The sequence below is a fragment of the Lytechinus pictus genome, chromosome 8 (genome assembly GCF_037042905.1).
Source record: "Lytechinus pictus isolate F3 Inbred chromosome 8, Lp3.0, whole genome shotgun sequence".
Taxonomy (NCBI): domain Eukaryota; kingdom Metazoa; phylum Echinodermata; class Echinoidea; order Temnopleuroida; family Toxopneustidae; genus Lytechinus; species Lytechinus pictus.
In genome coordinates this window covers 28602774-28620991 of record NC_087252.1, presented here as the reverse complement: position 1 = coordinate 28620991, position 18218 = coordinate 28602774, and the positions used below count along the sequence as shown (strand labels likewise).

Below are 18218 nucleotides of genomic sequence, written 5' to 3'. Positions count from 1 at the left end.
AAATGAAAATAATAAAGGCACCCATAGATCTTAACATCTCATAAATACAGGCCTATAAACCTGTATTGGAAGTTGAACAGGCATAAAGTATAAATGTTTAGCTATATAGCTGATGCTTTGATCCCGCAACCAAATAATGTTATCATAAACTAGTAGATGTTATATCAGTCATGTCAGTGGCGTAACAAGTGAAAATAATTGAGGGTACTACGATATGGCGTATCAGGCAAAATTTATAAAATATATAGTTGCAAGCAAGCGACATAAGCATAATTTTGACTTTTGGTTACAAAAATCCAATTGAACAATTTCGCAAGATTCTCTTACCTTTTCCTTTTTTTTCTTGTTCGTGAATTGGGGGCATGCAAGACCCCACCCCCCCCCCCATACAGCACCACTCTTTGTTGTCACTGTCTAAAATTTGATTTAAACTTTGAGAATTTGAATTTCTTATCTAAGTAATCCAAAGGGATAAGACAAAAATATTTGCAGATTACTTATTTCAAAGTATTTTTATATCTATAACTCCCCAACTCTGCTCTAGCTGCACTGCACGTTGCCTAACGGCCTTCCACCAAAGGGCCAGGCCGACTCGCCCCGTGAGCAAGTGACCGCGTTCGCGTAAGTTCACCCGAAGCCATGACTAAATTCTGACCATAAACATCACCTAACTAATCACTCTCTGACAATATTTCAAAGTATCTTTTATTACAGTCGATCCTTTGGGCCATTAAACGATAATATTTCCAATGTTATCATGACAAACAATTTTAATGAGATAGTGGCATTGTAGAAAAAACAAATTTATAAGCACGAAATGGCACCAGATAAATCATCAAACATACAGCGCAGCGTTCGGGACTGGTGAGTGGTACGGCTCTCTTGGAGTTTTCGCCCCGACGAATTCGGCGAAAACGCTACCATTGCGCCGTGCGAATGTTCAATCTGCGGCTCTCAATCAGAGACTTGAATGTCTCTTTTTGCATTATCGAAAATGTATCATAGACTTTGTTTGATTTGTTTACAAGTAAGTTGCATATCCGTCGTGATAATTAGGAAAATCCATGATGTCTTCTTCTAATTCTGTAAAAATTACCTCTTCAAAGTGCCTGTGTCAGAAAATTGCCGGAAATCGTAAAAACTTGCCTAAAATGTCTCTTTTTGAAAGTTCATCCATGGTCTGGAAAAAAATGTTATAATTTATGTAGACGTATACCGTAAACAAATACATCCTCGATCACTGAAATGAAGTGTTTGCTAAGCTTTTATATCTCAGACCGCGTTACCATGGCAACTTGGGAAAACCTTTATTTTTTACTAATAAAATTCTGGTTTTAAAAATGAGGGTCATTTTAGAGACATAAAACTAACCATATTTTGAAGTATTGGGTTTAAATTTCACATAAAACTGAATTATCTATGTTTATACTTTCGTATATGAATATTCATATTTCTTGTAGAATCTTAGTTTTTGATTGGTCAATGTTTCAGTCATGGATAACAACTGAGCGTTAAAAAATCTGAAAATGCGCATTTTATCGGCAACCAACAAGCAAGATGGCGGAACACATTAAGTTGGCGCTATGCACGTACGTGGCCGCCGGGCGTCGAGCCTGCGCATGCGCGCTGCACTGCATGCAACTGGCGCAGTCGCAACCATTTGAAAAAGGAATGCGCCCGTTTTTCGCCGGTAAATGTTGCAGCCTAATTTTGGATCGAGAATTAAGTGCGACGAAGATGGCCGTTAATAATAGTTCTACTACTTTAAGAACACGGTTCAGATTTGGATAACGACTTCGAAGGCATTCGCAGGAGACCAAACAGTAAGTTAGATAACCATCTTCTAAGATTTTCTTTTCGGAGCGCGGCTTGCCTTTGGCTTTAGATTTCGTGCACTGACACTGCCCGGCCGGGGTGGCTGCCCCGAGCGCCGGCATGCTGAATAGGACAGGCTGCGCTGGTGGGCTCAGGGCCCAAGTCTGCACAGACACAGTGCACACTTTAGTTTAAGGTAAATGCCAGTTGTGGTAACGATATCAAAATGAGTTCGTACAGAATCCAATGAAATGACCACCAAAGTGTCTGTCTATATTTATAAATAATATACCGGTAGGCTATGTGCCAAAGCCAGGATTCTGGAAGAAATTGTGTAATTGCTGCGAAATAAGCAAAAAAAAGCACAGGATTCGGGTCAACTCGAGCCAAGGCAAGCGTCGGGCCGGGCCGACATTAATCAGAGCAATAATAACTGTCCCACGTGCTCTTATCTGTGTTGGTGATCTTCAGTTTGAACATTTTTCAGCGTAGATTTCAAGATTTCACAAAGTTCAGTTTATGTAACTGTACCAGATCTACATGTACTGGTATGTAGCCTAGATCCTCGATGATATACCGTACTGACAATTTTTTTAATCCTAAATCTACCGTCTACCGGGGTATTTTGATTCTTGTCATTCCCGGGGGGGGGGGTATTATTGCCCCCCCCCCCATCTCGGCCGTGGATTGCACGATCACAACGAAAATTTGCATGATGGTAGAGAATGACGTAATATACGTAGTTGCATTGGTAAATTTCACTGAATTCATATTTTTTTATTTTATATGAATTAATTATGCTAATTTATCCATGAAATCATACTTTTTGCTCTGATTCACTAAATAAAGCTCCTAATATGCTATTTTTGGGTGAAAATATTCTTTATAGCATTCCTAACAATTGTGAATGAAAAAAAATCTGGTACCAAGACCGATTTCTTATGTATTTTATTTATTTTTTAATCATGTATTTCTTTGTTTTTTTACATTTTGTTTTTTATTACAAGTATTTTCGATGGAAATCGTTCTAGACTTAATTCTAATCATAAACAAGGCAAAATTAATTAAGTTTAATCAGTAAAAGTAGAAATAATGATAAATTTATGAATTTTGGCTAAATACACAATTTGCATTGGATTTGTACATGAAATCATGTTTATGAGCAATTTTGGGTCTGACATGCACTTACATAATGTTGCGTAATGTCGTAACCGCGTACCCGGGTGTCACCAATTTGGTCTCAAAATTTGCGCAAGACTTGAAAGTAAAAAGTCAGTGAGCGGCGCGATAAAATTTTTTTGCGCGACAGCGTAGTGATGAAATTTGTTGAGGGGGGGGTCAAATTGACCCCCCCCCCCCCAGTTTAATAAGGGTTAAGGCCGTCACATGAAATGCCCTATATTCATTATTTTTCTACCAAAAGCACCATTTTGAGTAAGATTTTTAATGAATAGATCTGTTTGACATTTCAGGAGAAAGAGAGGGAGACACAAAACCACCTGTCTCGGTGTCGCACATGAGGAGTTGAGGAGGAGATGAAGTCAGTGAATATTACCTGGCCTGGGGGAGTTTCCAGAAGAAGGCCAAGAATCGCTGGATGCCAGGAGTGGAGAACTTCGTTGCTGCCCTACATGATAGGAGGCATCGGGCAGTAGGTAAGTTAGAAGGCTATTTCAGATGTAAAGCCTTTTTTTTGGGGAGGGGGGATCATTGGGAATCTCTATTATCAGAATCACGCAGATTTGGGTGTGCACAAACTCGGGCACCTTATAATCTGTTAATGGTCCTGACTGTACTTCGAGGACTCTGTGATATTTTTTCATTGTATTTTCATTCACGGAGCCTAGACAAGTCTCCTTTGCCTGTAGAACTTTGTACACTAAGATGGATTTCCCTAGAAAATCCACCCTTCCCACAATAATTTTGGGGCAAACATTTAATTTGTCCAATTTGTAAGCTTTTGTACTCTAAATGCATACAAAGGCTTAAAAAATGTTAAAGGAGAATGAAACTCTTGGAGCAAGTTAGCTTTTGTGAAAGCAGAAAAATCAAAGAATAAGATCAACAAAAGTTTGAGTAAAATAGGACTAGCAATAGAAGAGTTATGAGCATTTGAATGTCGAGATCACTAATGCTATGGAGATCCTCCCATTGGCAACGCAACCAATATCTATGATATCACAGATGAACAACTCTCCCCTTTTGGACACTGAAAATATACCCCAAAACATCTCTTTTTGCTCATTCTAATCATATGACAAACGATTCATCAATGATATAATGTTGTGAAACATCTGTACTTGTCCTCTCATAAAGAGAACACCTCACCTTGTGATAGATTCTATAAAAGTGAGAATATAAGTGAAATAAGTACTAAAGCAATGAGGGAGTTGTACGTGTGTGACATCACAGATCTTGGTCGCATTGCCAATTGGAGGATCTACATGGCATTAGTGATCTCAATATTCAAATGCTTATAACTTTCTTATTATTCATTCAATCTTCCTCAAACTTTCAACAATATGTTTCTTTGATTTTTCTCTTTGATATGGATTCAGCTGGTTTCAAGGGTTTCATTCTCCTTTAATTGTTGGAAGGTAAAAATTTTGAAGGATCACTTTTTTACAATTCCCACGCTATATAACGCAATGACATGAACTTTAACTCGAGTGACGTACGTATGCAAGAAATACAGAATTGGTGCACATGCATAGCTGATTGATTCATTGTGCTAGTACTGGTACTAGATCGGTTTGGACGTTCTAATTTCAATGACAAGTTTAGATGGTAAATTGGCGCTAATAAAATTTTGCATTGGTCGATCTCGCGATGCCAGAAAACTAATTCCACCTCAAAATTTGTCAGATTTTTTTTGCAAAATATATATTTAATTGATCCTTGACCTGAATTTAAGCCAAATCAGGCAAAGGGAATGGCTGTATTTCAGCCTCGAAGTTCGAATTCTCGGTCCTGACAGTCCTGGTTACCCCATAACCATTTAAAACACATAAAAAAGGCATGAATTAAAATTGTAATTATAAAAAAATAATATGTTTTATGTGTCAAATAAATTGATTCTAAAATTTCCTTCCTTATACAGAGATGGTTAAAGGTCTTGAGGGCATCATGCCCCCCCCCCCGACTTGACTTAACATGTTAATATTTGAAGTATAAAATATGTAACAAACCCCACATCGTTTTTTAATCATTTAAAATAAATTGGAAATTAATATTGAAACCATCTAGTTTTTAATGAAGATTAATAAATAGTTTATGTAGAAAAAGTTTTTATGTTTCTCCTCTTCTGTTATTTTTGCAGATGCTGTAATTTGAAACGGAAGGTGTCCTGCCAATAAATTTTCATCCCACCTGAACTGCCTTGCCTGCCTGCACCCAGTCATCTGTTCCTGAGCATTTTCATTTTCCTCTATTTTTCATCATCGTTTGTTTCGGCCTGTATGAAGTGAATTTCACATTGATTGGTGGAGCTGCTAAGTTGGCATTACAGGGCCACGCCGGGGTATGATCCTTTGGGTTGAACATCATGACTGCTAGTTGGTCGGCAAAGGTGATGGGATCGATCAATGTCACATGAAGTAAGATCGATACCAATCTGCTTTGCTACATTTCGAACAATCTCATACGGATACAGATATTATTGCGACAGGAGTACTGCTCGATGTGGTCAAGCCTATTTGACAAAGCATTATGGTGTTAGTCATGTTATCAGAAACCGATTTTTCAAAATCACGGAGTTGCTTCAATTTAGTATCGATAGATATTTCAAGAACGTGTAGACTAGTGAGCTTTTCATCAAGAATTTCACGCAATTTATTTTCGCGCTTATCCATGTCATCATTGAGTTTTTGTCTCTCGCGTTCCATTGCCACGGCCACCGCTCTTTGAACGACTGTATCAATATGATCTAGGTATGCTGGGCTTTGTTTAGATCCAGTTAATGATGAAGCAGAGGATTGTGTACATGCGTTAGCCGAGTGCAAGCGGCCTCTTGATCTGGTGGATATCTTAGACATGTTAGAGATTACGTAATGATATAATTGAAAAGTGGGATGGGCTGTGCATCTGCCAACTCACCAGTCAACCAATTAGAGATGGCCTTCCAAAGTGACACAGCACGAAAATATCAATATGGGACTGGTCTAGTCAACACATAGATCCTGAAAAAACCATGGAGACTGCAGACGCAAAATGACTTCCATACATAAAGATATGATGCACAATTTCCAGTGGGTTCAAAACACTGAACACATGCTATGCTGATACACAGACTATCATAAGAACTTTATCAAGCAAAGGAAATCTGGTATGAAATCTCTCAGCTCACATAAAAAGCCTACGTAGCTACATGTAGGGAAGAAAATGCGTAATTGCTGAGAAATGAGCAAAATAAGCATGTAATTCTATCAAATGTCAGGTATTTTTCGAATCGATTATAATACACAGTCCCACATATGCTTTTCTGTGTTTACAGCGATCACCAGAATTATCGATTTTAAGTTTAAAAATTCATGATTTTACAAAGATACAAGTTTACATTAATGTACCAGATGTAGATTATGTACAATATATTGACAATTAACTTTGATTTTATAGATTTTCTCAAGAAATAATTGTTTGCTGCAACTACTGTCTTTTCCTTCTAAGTGATAGTGTAATACAACAGTTCCACAAACTATTTTCATCAGACTTATTGATGCATGATTCTTTCACCCAAATGCAAGCTTCCATAAATCCTGAAAACTTTGCAACTCAGGTATTTTTTTTTTTACATACCGTATGGGTACTAGTATTCAACCCGGCATAATTCAAAGATTTTGACATATTCCCCAAAATATTTAGAAATAGGGAATTTATCTTAATTTCATACCTTTGTTATGTACAGGGTAATCTGTTGTCGGTATTTTCTTTATCAATCTGTCGACTGTATGCGCGGAGGATCGAATTATGCGGCGATGGCCTTTTGCACTGAATGGTACTAGTATTCATTATTCAACCTAGTGAGGATTGATAGCAAATCTCAAAAGGGTTTAGATTGCTAAATTAGATCTAGATCTATGTAAGTCTCTGGCTTTGATTAATTCCCTGTTTGGTCTCATCTCAAATGGTCTAGTCCATAGTCGGTTGGGACAAGGGCAGATTGAGAGACAGGGCCATCTTTCATCGCTAGGTTAAATACTAGTGCCGACGGGTTGAATACTAGTACTAAAATCCGTCGCCGTATAATTCGATCGCCCGCGCACACAGTCAACTGGTTGAAGAAAAAAATAACGGAAAAAGAATAACCAGCATTTGCTCTTGGAAATAAGACGGGTCTGAAATTCAGGTAAATTCTATATTTCTATATATTTGAGGAAACTCTCCAAACGGGTTGAATACTAGTACCCTTACGGTACAGTATATTTTTTCCTACATTACATAGTTGCCTTAAGTTAATAGCGCACCTCTAGTAGTAACTATCTTAAAATGAGTTCGAACAGAATCCAACAGAATTACCAGCAAAGTGTATGTATATATAAAAGATGTGTGCCAAAAAGCTCGGGAAGAAAATGTGTAATTGCTGAGAAATGAGCAAAATAAGCATGTAATTCTATCAAATGTCGGGTATTTTTCAAATCAATCATAATACACTGTCCTGTCCCACATATGCTTTTCTGTGTTAGTGATCATCAGAATTATTGATTTTAAGATCAAAATTCATGATTTTACAAAGATACAAGTTTACATTAATTTACCAGGGCCCCGTCTTACAAAGAGTTATGATTGATCCGATCAATCGCAACTATGGACGGTCAGCAACGTTAACATCTATTAAGCATGTTTGTTCAAAATATTTTCTAGCTATGATGTATGTTCATGCATTCATTGTTTTCTCAAAAATTCGCTGCGCTTCTCTTTGCATACAAAGGACATTGTGCAAATTTTCCGTAGAAAAAAATTATGACACTGATGGATTTCCATAGAGTTATGATTGATCGGATCAATCGTAACTCTTTGTAAGACAGGGCCCAGATCTAGATTATGTACAATATTTTGACAATTAACCTTAATTTAAAAGACTTTCCGAAGAAATAATTGTTTGCTGCAACTACTGTCTTTTACCCCTGGCCCTAAGTGATAGTGTAATACAACCCAAACATTTCATAAGAATTAATGTACATGTATGATTCTTTCACCCAAATGCGAGCTTCCATAAATCGTGAAACTATTCCAACTCGGGTATTTTTTTTTTACATACAGTATATTTTTACCTACATTACATAGTTGTCTAAAGTTGAAGGTATATTTAATTACAATTTCAACGAAAAAGCTTTATTCTTGGAGATCATTATGCCTCTGTTATGTATTAATGTGTATTTATACATGTACAATTGTATGTATTGGTATAACAAACATTGTAATTTCATTCCTTTGACCCTAATACTGCATTTTCATAGAAAAGTGTTTTTTTTTTCAATCTATTTAGAGTTTTCAACATTTTGTATTCCTTTTTTTTTTCCTGGTAATATGTTATGCAACTTTTATTTATTAATAGAATATTTGCCACGATTTCGTAATTGAAATGCGTACATGTATTTGATTTCGTTTTCCATTTTTGTATATATTCTTTTTCGGGGGGGGGGGGGGGTCATGTTCTTGAGACTGAGACAAGTTATGCAAGGCCCTGGCATGGAGGATCATTATATTGTTACTGGGAATGCTGGACATTGTCAGACCACCTCAGTATTCACCAAATATAGATAATCCTCAATGACAAGGTCTTTGAAGTGATGTGTGTATGTACATTGCATGTAGAATTTAATGTTTAGGTCATTATCACGTCAGAATACGTTAAGATATCATAGTTCACTCCAAAAGACGTCATATTCATTTCAATATGCGACGTCAATATGACGTCTATTACTAGTCAGCAATATGTTGCAGAGTCGTCATTCAGACGTCGTAGTTGACTTATAAAGACGTCATAATTACATCAATATGACGTCTGAAACTGGTAAGGAATACGTCGCAAAGTTGTCATTAAGACGTCGTAGATGACTTTTAAAGACGTCATAATTACATCAATATGACGTCTAAAACCGGTCAGGAACACGTTGCACGGATGTCATTAAGACGTCGTTGTTGACTCTCGAAGACGTCATAATCACGTCAATACACGACGTCAATCTGACCCTTGATACTGGTCAAAAAAACGTTGTAAAAACGTTGCTTAGACGTCATTAAGACGTCGTTGTCACTCTTGGAGACGTCATAATGACGTCAATATACGACGTCATAATGACGTTATTCGCGGGTGCAAGATCCCGTCAATAAGACGTCATGTTACGACGTCAAAATGACGTGACACTCGTCGTTAAACTGACGTAATTATGACGTCATTTTTACCAGTTTCTGCTATCAGGGTTATTGCTGAAATTTCTCTAAAACTAGTTTCTGAAAATTTGAAACTTATTGTAGAATTAGAAACATGTAATTTCTTCTCAAATGTTAACAGCCAATCAGAAAACGGTATTTTGACGACGTCATCAATATTTGAAAGTACTTTTATTGAATTCTACCAACTTTAATCGTACAAATGTGTGAATAATGGGTTTTGGCGCACTTTAGATTCATTCTGGCCCACTGTGCGCCGTGTATTGCTGCCCTCTACGTTCGTTGGTTCAGATAAAAAAAAGAGAATGAGCTATACGTGTACAAAAACCTGGATTATTAAGATCTGTAAGAACTTATTAAATGTACGGTATAAACCAAATATACCACGCCTTTACTTCGAAAGTATAGAGGGAATTATTCATCCTCGGTTGTACTGTCAAAATTATTTTTTTTCCATCGGGGCTTTGCCCCTCGTGCAAAATAGTAATGCCAGTCCAACCTCGGACAAATAATTCCCGCTATACTTACTCAAAGCCTGGTATATTTGTATACTATTATCATCATTATTTTTTTTAGTCGCAAGGTTACATGGGACAACATGAAAGGTATGCAACAGTGATGTAAAGCGTTGACATTCGAGGTGTCAAAGATGTCAAGCGATTACACATTTCGTACCACCCTTTCGGAGACATGTTCTTATATCATTCTGGACACACTTCTAGAACGCAACGATGGTAATGGGGCACGGAACATGCCGGACTAATAAATAGATGAAATCTTTGAATAACAAATAAAACAGGGGTTTCCATTGCAAGATTTATTTCATTCGTCACCTGTTTTCATATCCGATGTATAATATAAGCATAAACGAACTTTTCATCATCATTATTATTTAACACTCAATGTGTTTTATTTCATAATGTGCGTACATATATATATGCAAAGGTAAATCTTAACGATTTGAAATGTATTGTGTGACATTGTTCAATAAACGATCAGAAATTAATGATAACATTTTCCACTTTGAAATTTCAATTTTATGCATATCGTATAGGCCAGAAAGATTATCGCCAGTGAGTTGGTGTTAAAGCAGCAAGGAGTATATTTCCTGACATGGAATGCTAAATCAAATGTCTTAACTTGAATTGAATATATCAAATGTTCATAATTATTCTTACTCCCACTACGACCACTACTGGTATAATTTGGAATGTGTTTACAAAGAGCTTTAGCGCGACTGATAACATATTCTTTAGAAATGTGAATGTATTCTATATCATTTTGGAAGGATACTCCATGCTGAAAATAAAGTGATTTGAACAGATAACCTAAAATCAGACAAACAAAAACAACGAATAAAAATCGGACAATGTATGACAAAGTTATGACATTGTAAACCTATGTATTATTTCAGTTAAACCGTTGGCCACATGAATATGCAATGAGCAAGATGGCGATGTCACATTCCAACTTACAATTAATAAAAATCGGACAATTTATGACAAAGTTATGACATTGTAAACCTATGTATTATTTCAGTTAACCCGTTGGCCACATGAATATGCAATGAGCATGCTAGCGATGTCACGTTCCCACTAACAAATGGAATAAAATGCATTCAAATTTTATCCAAACATCATAAAAAATAGAGAACGGATTCGATGCATAAAGACATCCATTGGTGCATTTTTTGGTGTGTTACAAGGGCGACATATAGTGCACACAATGTATAAACATATGAAATAATTATGATTTAATGTATAGCATAAGACAAATGAAAAAATTCAAAGCTTCCATGTTGAATTTCGGTTTTCGAGAATGTATTGTTTGGAAGCGTATTTAAATGTGGATTTAGAAATACAGAATTACTATCCACTCCACAATAAGTCGTCGGGGAATGTGCCCTGTACATAGCCGAGCTAGAAATTTGTTTTCAATAAGGTAAAATTAGAAGAAAAAAAATGTCTTATCAAAAAGAATTCTCCTTATACCTCGGTCACGTTTGTTCCACGGCGGCCGTAGGGCGAGTCGAAAACAGCCGTTTTAACATTTTTTTGTACCAGCTAAATATAGGTGGTTTGAATAAAACGGCTGTTTTCGACTCGCCGTACGGCCGCCGTAGGGCAAATGTGACCGAGGTAATACTGTCAAAATTTGAAATTGTATAATACAATAAACACACGATAGAAGAGTTCATGAAGAATGTGTGCGCATCTCATGCTTGAGTGAACAACAAGCTTATTAACCCTGCTCTCTTTGAAGCCCTCCCTAAATTTCTTCTACATTCAAACAAGTGCTTGTGTGTGTGTTATTGTTGGTCAATGTTGACAAGTTATCATATGTCATGTTTAAGCTTGGGCGTTTTCGCCCTCCCCCCCCCCCCCAAAAAAAAAAAAAAAGAGAAGAAAATCTCATAATTTATTTGGGGCATTCTAGTATTTGGTTTTAGGGAGGCAGGTGACATAATGGTTCGACGACCTTCAACAAAATCAACCCGTTACCTACAAGATCTTTATCCTTACCAATACAACCCCTCCCCCTCCCCGACTATTAATTACCTCTACATTTTTTTTGACATCACGGTCCAGACATATGGAATAATCTTGCAGACAATATCAAATCCCTATACTCCTTAAAAGCCACTCTTAAAAGAAATATCACTCAATCGTATTCATCCCATACTCCATATTAACATAGCCTCACAAATATCCACATTCACCAATCAAAATTTATTTTTTTCATTTTATACTGCTATCTACAGCACCCGCACCTGCATTGCACCCACTTGATCAGTAATACCTTGGTCACATTAATTTTTGCTCTACGGCGGCCGTACAGCGAGTCGAAAACAGCCGTTTTATCAATTTTAATTCAACCCACCTACATGTAGTTGGACAAAAAAAAATGTTAAAACGGCTTTTTCGACTCGCCGTACGGCCGCCGAAGAGCAAATGTGACCAAGGTATAAATATCAAACTCGGTCACGAACCTTTATATTATGAGGCCGTCGTCAATTTCAAGCTTAACCGCTCACGATGGCGGTCACCTGCGTTCATTAATTACTGCTACTATTATTATTATAAAAAAGACACGTTTATGCTCACATCATAATTTGTATTCGTTATGTATTATGATTATAGTGTTTATGTTATAGATTATTTTGTATATTGCATATAATTATGCCACATTTGATATTGTATTATTTGAACGCAGAAATAAAAGCAAACAAACAGTGCACAGCTTTTAATATGATTATTGTCTTATATCAATGCCCATTAGATTGATCTTTTTTAATAAAATGCTACGATTTACAATTTTCATACTACAATATTTGTCACAAAACTAAATATTTACAGAATTCAATAACTATTTGACTGTCCGTCTTCAGAAACCCCCCTCCTGAAGACGGACAGTCAACCTGCCCGAAACGTCGAGTCTCTCTACTACTCATCATCTCTACTCGCCGACTCAAGCCAGCATCTCCTCACTAGCTCTACTACTCAAGCTGTTCTCAACTCATCAATCTTTCCTGGTTTACAGTCCTTTTCAGGACTACTTTCAAGAAAGAATACTCTACTCTTAAATCTCCACTTTCTCGCCTATCCATTTCTTCTCTTCTCCTATCCACTGTTTCTACAACACTTCACATGGTGTACCGTAAACCACATCAGCGATTAAGTATATTCTGATATGCATTTATAAAATGCTCTCACATTTATATGGGACAGCTAAGTGATATCACATTTAGGTCGTGGTGGTAAATGCATTCCTACACAGCGACCATACTGTTTCTACTTAAAAAACCCAAACACCTGTAATCTTACTGCCCTGTACGATCTTACATACATTTGCGTAAAATTAAAGAAAATTGGTATTTGATGTATTTAACCTTACATATTTATTGAAATAAAACCCCTTTCCCCTTTTAAATACCTTCCTGTTCTGTAAAATTGAAGAAAAGGTGTAAAAAATATTTCCTGTTATAAAAATTTGCAGAATAATTTGGTTATTTGTTTCTGTAAAACCTGTTTTTAATGGTTCTTCTGTAAAATCGTCTATTTTTATCTAACAGTGTGCATCCATGGGTCTGGGAACGATTTATAAGAGGGGGTGTTGGTTTGGAAATAAATAACCCCCCCCCCCTCAAAAAAAGGATTAATAATAACAACATGCGCAATACCCCACGAAAAATCTTGATACCTCTCTGGGCCATATGACCATGTCTGTGAAGATACGAAAGAGAGCACTTATTCAACGTAAATAAAAAAAAATGGAAGAAAATGCGCGTAGATATATAAACGTATGTAATAATGTGATAAACATTACAAGAATAAAATAAATGTATTTTTATTTCTTGTAACAAAACAATTGTTGAAATACTACAACCCTATAATAAAAATATATCTATATTTACAAACACATGCCAATTTTCTTTAACATGAAAACTGCGTATTATTTCTCAATCAGCACAAAGATAATTGTGCCGAAGACACTAAAAATCTCAGTAAAGCTCTCCATATCCAAAATGAAATTCAATTTTACATACATTAGTACATGTAAAAACCCCGCTTTATTTCTTTTCCACATATCTTTGAATATTGATATTTTTCGCCTGTACATAAAAAAATAACTTACACCTGTACCTCGTTTTGTAGGGCCTATCATAGATGAGTATAAATCATGAACATGAAGAAAATATTTTCTCGCGAATATTTCGATAACTATTTGTCATTTGTCATTTAACAAACCCAAAACTAATAATTGCTCACAAAACAATACGGCATCACTGCCCGGATGTTTGGAACAACCTACCGAATGATATCAAACAAGCTGCATCTCTTATATCATTTAAAGCTTCACTAAAGAGGTACCTTTTATCAAAATACTTATAAATTCTCACCTGCACACACTTCATCTTGCCCCTTTTTTCTTCCCCCCTTTCCTTTTATTATATTTTAAGCAATATAAGTGACATCACTTTTAAATAATAAAGACCCGGTATTTTTATTATGGTTTTCATGTAGCCTTCTCTTCTCCCCCGGCTGCTATTATTTCAAACTTTCAGCTTACGATAGCAGGAGGGTGTTTCATAAAGCTGTTCGTAAGTTAAGAGCGACTTTAAGAACGACTGGTGAACCTTTCTTACGCGCTAAGCTATCACCAATGAACATTGAATGGTGCATATTTACCACAAGAAAGGATCACCAGTCGTTCTTAAAGTCGCTCTTAACTTACGAACAGCTTTATGAAACACGCCCCTGGCCTCTGCATTTAAATTCATTTGTTATTGTTTACATGAATAATGTCTATATATCTACTTAACTATACTATACAATTGTCACCTTTGTAACTTGATCATTATGTATGTTTGATTATATATCATCGTTATAAATTTGTAATTTTGATTTATTTATAAATGCAAAAATACCTGCTTAAAAAAAATGATAGTTACTTATCATCCATCCGGCGCCATGTGAAAACGAAGTCTAACCATTGATCATTCTACCCTCCTGTCATCATGTTCATCTAAAATCCATGAGGAATACTTGCAGAGTGACAATCTAATGTGAATCTAAAACTCAAACCCAACTTGATATCTTACCATACAGCGGACGTTGAGTTCTTGCCTCTACATTTTATTTTCTTTTCAGGTGTACTTAAATGCAGCTCAAATGAAATGAACCACCTATGTTAACGCAATTTTGAAACAAATACCAGTCAAGCAGTATCAGTACCAGTATCAGTCAAGCATTTTTAAAAACATGAATTTAAAACGGAATGTCCCAATACCCAAAAATAATGCCCTAATATAGTATACAGAATATACAGAATCTCGTATTAAAACACCCTAACCCTGAGACTGTACGAGATATCGAAGACAACGAATCGCCTGGATGACAACCAGGAGTAAATAACTTACCTATGTTAACGCAATTTTCAAATTAGTAGCAACCAGCCAAGCATTTAAAAAAAATCATGAATTAAAAACGGAATGTGCAATAATGCACAAATACACAAAAATAATGCCCTAAATACAAGAAATAAAGCCCTGATTTTCAACTTAAACAAACCATTATTTTAAAGAAATTGTTTCAACAGCTTAGACTAGACTTTCTACTGCTAAAAAATAGGTAATACCAAATCTTGAGGTATTTTGAGGTAGTAATATAATTTTAGGTAACCAATACTGAATCTTGTATTATAATACCACAGCCCTGAGACTGTACGAGATCTCGAAGACAACGAATCGCCTGGGTGACAACCAGTGGCGTACCTAGGATTTACCACACGGGGGGGCAAATACGTCCGCCAAAAAATTTGACAAGCAAAAAAAAAAAAAAAAACCTTCAACCACAAATAAAGGATTTCGTACCAGAAAAGCAAAAAAAAAAAAAGGTCTTCAACCACAAATAATGGATTTCGTACCAGAAAAAAAAAGGTCTTCAAGACTCGTCAGTGGGGCAGTGATATGTCCATTGCATGGGTTGTGACTCGTCAGGGGGGGCAGTCTGCCCCCTCTGCCCTCCCCCCCCCCCGTAGGTACGGTAGTGGTGACAACCATATCGTCTGCCAAAAGTTCCTCCCCACTCTTAACCCCACCATCTTGACTAACGCGACTCTAAAATTCAAACCCAACTTGATATTTTACCATACAGCGGACTTGAGTTCTGCCATCTAGGTGTGCTTAAAGGCTGCTCTTTTTGCAACCGGAGTAAATAACCCTCCTATGTTAACGCAATTTTCAAATAATTAACAACAAGCCAAGCATTTAAAAAAATCATGAATTAAAAACGGAATGTACCAATAATGCACAAATACACAAAAATAATGCCCTAAATACAAAGTTAAAGCCCTGATTGTCAACTTAAACAAACCACTTTTTTCTTAGAAATTGTTTAAACGTTTTAGACTAGACTTTATAGTGCTAAAACTATTATCATCAAATCCTGAGGTATCTTGAGAGGGTAATACATATTCAGATAACAAAAACAGAATCTCGTATTAAAATAACCTAACCCTGAGACTGTACGAGGTCTCGAAGACAACGAATCGCCTGGGTGACAACCATATCGTCAGCCAAAAGTTGCTCCTCGCTTTTAACACCACCATCTTGACTGCTCTTCTTGATCTTGTGCATCACTTTATGTCGAAGACGTTTGGGCATCATCAGGCGCGAGTGTGAGATCCACATGTGAAGGTAATGGTCATACGCGTCCTTGGCAGAATTCCCACAGTCCTCGCACACGTAAATCTTCTTTCGTCGCTCCTTGAAGCCGAAGGTCAGTGGCATTCCATGGACCTTGCTGATGTGTGTCTCCAGAGAGCAACGTTGGGTGAAGGTGCGTGGACAGATGTTGCACTTGTAAGGCCTTACACCTTCGGAACATAAAAGAGATAGTAGGATAAATAGGAGCAGCATTCGACTTGATTTCGGATAAACTGGTTTGAATCTTAATCCAAAAGCATTTCATACATGTACTTTATGGTGTTGGCGTTTGTGATCTCATCAGTGAGACGGTCTAGAATATGCCATTATTTCTTAGGGGCATCGTGGTCTAGTGGTTACCACTCTCGTCATTCAATCACAGGGACGAGGGTCCAAATACCAGCCATGGCATGTTTTCATTCAGCAGGAAATTTACCCACACTGTGCTGCACTCAACCCAGGTGAGGTAAATTGGTACAAAGTAGGATTAATTCATTGAATGCAAAGCGCCTTTAGTAGAGATAGAGCTATAGCCTACATGTATAGTGCGCCATTGAATATATAGGCAACTAGATAATCGGCGCCTTAGAAATGTTATATATTATTTATCAATACTTTTTGCACCAGTTTTTCGTGTAGAATGAATTATATGCATGTATAGTGCGCTATTGAATATAGGCAACTAGATAAGGGGCGCCTTAGAAATGTTATATATTATTTATCATTACTTCTTGCATCTGCTGACATAAATTTACTTCCAACCCTACACTTAAGTAAACAAATAACAAACCGTACCTGTGTGAGTGCGGTAGTGCCGTTTTAGGTCGAACTTGTCCTGGAACCCCTTCTCACAAAAACTGCAGATATGGGTCTTCTTCTGGTTGTGTTCACTGGTCATATGTCTTGTGTATGCTCTCTCCGTATTAAACGTGCTGCTACAGGTACTGCATCTGTGTTTTTGCCTTGAGCGATCGATTGTTCTTCGAAGAAACTGTACAACTTCTTTCCCAGAAGATGGAGAGTCGGAGATGACAAGGGATGAGGAATCAGGATGATCAGGTGTCTGCTCGTTGACAAGTTTGGGTGCAGGTGCATGTTTCCCGCCACCTTGGCCTGTTTCGGGTTTTGCTTGGCCAACTGAGAACGTATCTTTTAAAGTTCTTGATTTGAATACATTGGACTGAGGTGTGGAAGAATCATTTGCGATGATTGATGTAAATGAGGTTGAAACATCCAGTGTATCCTTCAAGTAGAAGTTTTCTTTGCACTTCAGACCGCTCTTCTTCGCTGGTATTCTCGTCTCTAAAACTGTGTATTCTAGCATTGGTTGTGTTGTCTTAAAATGTGGAATGGAGCGTTGAGAGTCACCTGACGGCTTTGATATAAGAGGTACTCCGTCTTTGTTTGGTGGGATGAAATTCATGGATGAGGTTACGGCGGTTTTTTGTGAGAGCCGAAAGTTTTCGTTAACTTGACTGTTCTGCTTTCGAAACGAAGTTGCATTTGCCGTCTCGCTAGATCGGGATGTGGACACTTGTCTATCTGACGTTGTGGATATATATTGCTGTTGTTTCAAATGTGTCCCTCTGGAAGACCTTGGTTCTATTGAAATTTGTTGTGGAATCGTCCCATTCATCTCTTGAGACGGCGGACCCGAAACTTTCCTCGAAGACTGGCAAACGTTTGGTGAATATTGACGCATATTAGATACAGGTTCGGAGTAGAGAGTATTTCGAATGGCATCTTCATTTTCGTAAGAAGTTGCTGAATTGTAATTTGAATTAATCCGACGCTCTGGGCCATG

The 18218-nt window shown here is 37.0% G+C and overlaps 1 protein-coding gene and 1 long non-coding RNA gene across 2 annotated transcripts; one reads left to right on the top strand and one right to left on the bottom strand.

Moving 5' to 3' along the window:
* The first annotated feature begins 1676 nt into the window (after positions 1-1676).
* LOC135155137 (uncharacterized) lies at positions 1677-6604 on the top strand. The gene is made up of 3 exons (XR_010294484.1): positions 1677-1823; positions 3288-3470; positions 5135-6604. It is a non-coding gene; the product is annotated as an uncharacterized LOC135155137 (long non-coding RNA).
* Positions 6605-16219: 9615 nt separating this feature from the next.
* Positions 16220-17327, bottom strand: LOC129266662 (transcription factor Ovo-like 2). The gene is made up of 2 exons (XM_054904497.2): positions 17210-17327; positions 16220-16584 (listed from the first exon to the last, which is right to left on the bottom strand). The coding sequence occupies exons 1-2, from the start codon at positions 17310-17312 to the stop codon at positions 16220-16222; spliced, it is 468 nt and encodes a 155-aa protein (XP_054760472.2). The 5' UTR covers positions 17313-17327.
* Between the last annotated feature and the right edge of the window lie 891 nt (positions 17328-18218).

What these genes read in the sequence shown, in the direction of transcription:
- LOC129266662 (XM_054904497.2), bottom strand. Translation starts at nt 17,312, where the DNA reads ATGACCAGTGAACACAACCAGAAGAAGACCCATATCTGCAGTTTTTGT. An exon ending in GCACTACCGCACTCACACAG is followed by an intron (nt 16,585 to 17,209) that starts GTACGGTTTGTT and finishes TATGTTCCGAAG; the next exon opens with GTGTAAGGCCTTACAAGTGC.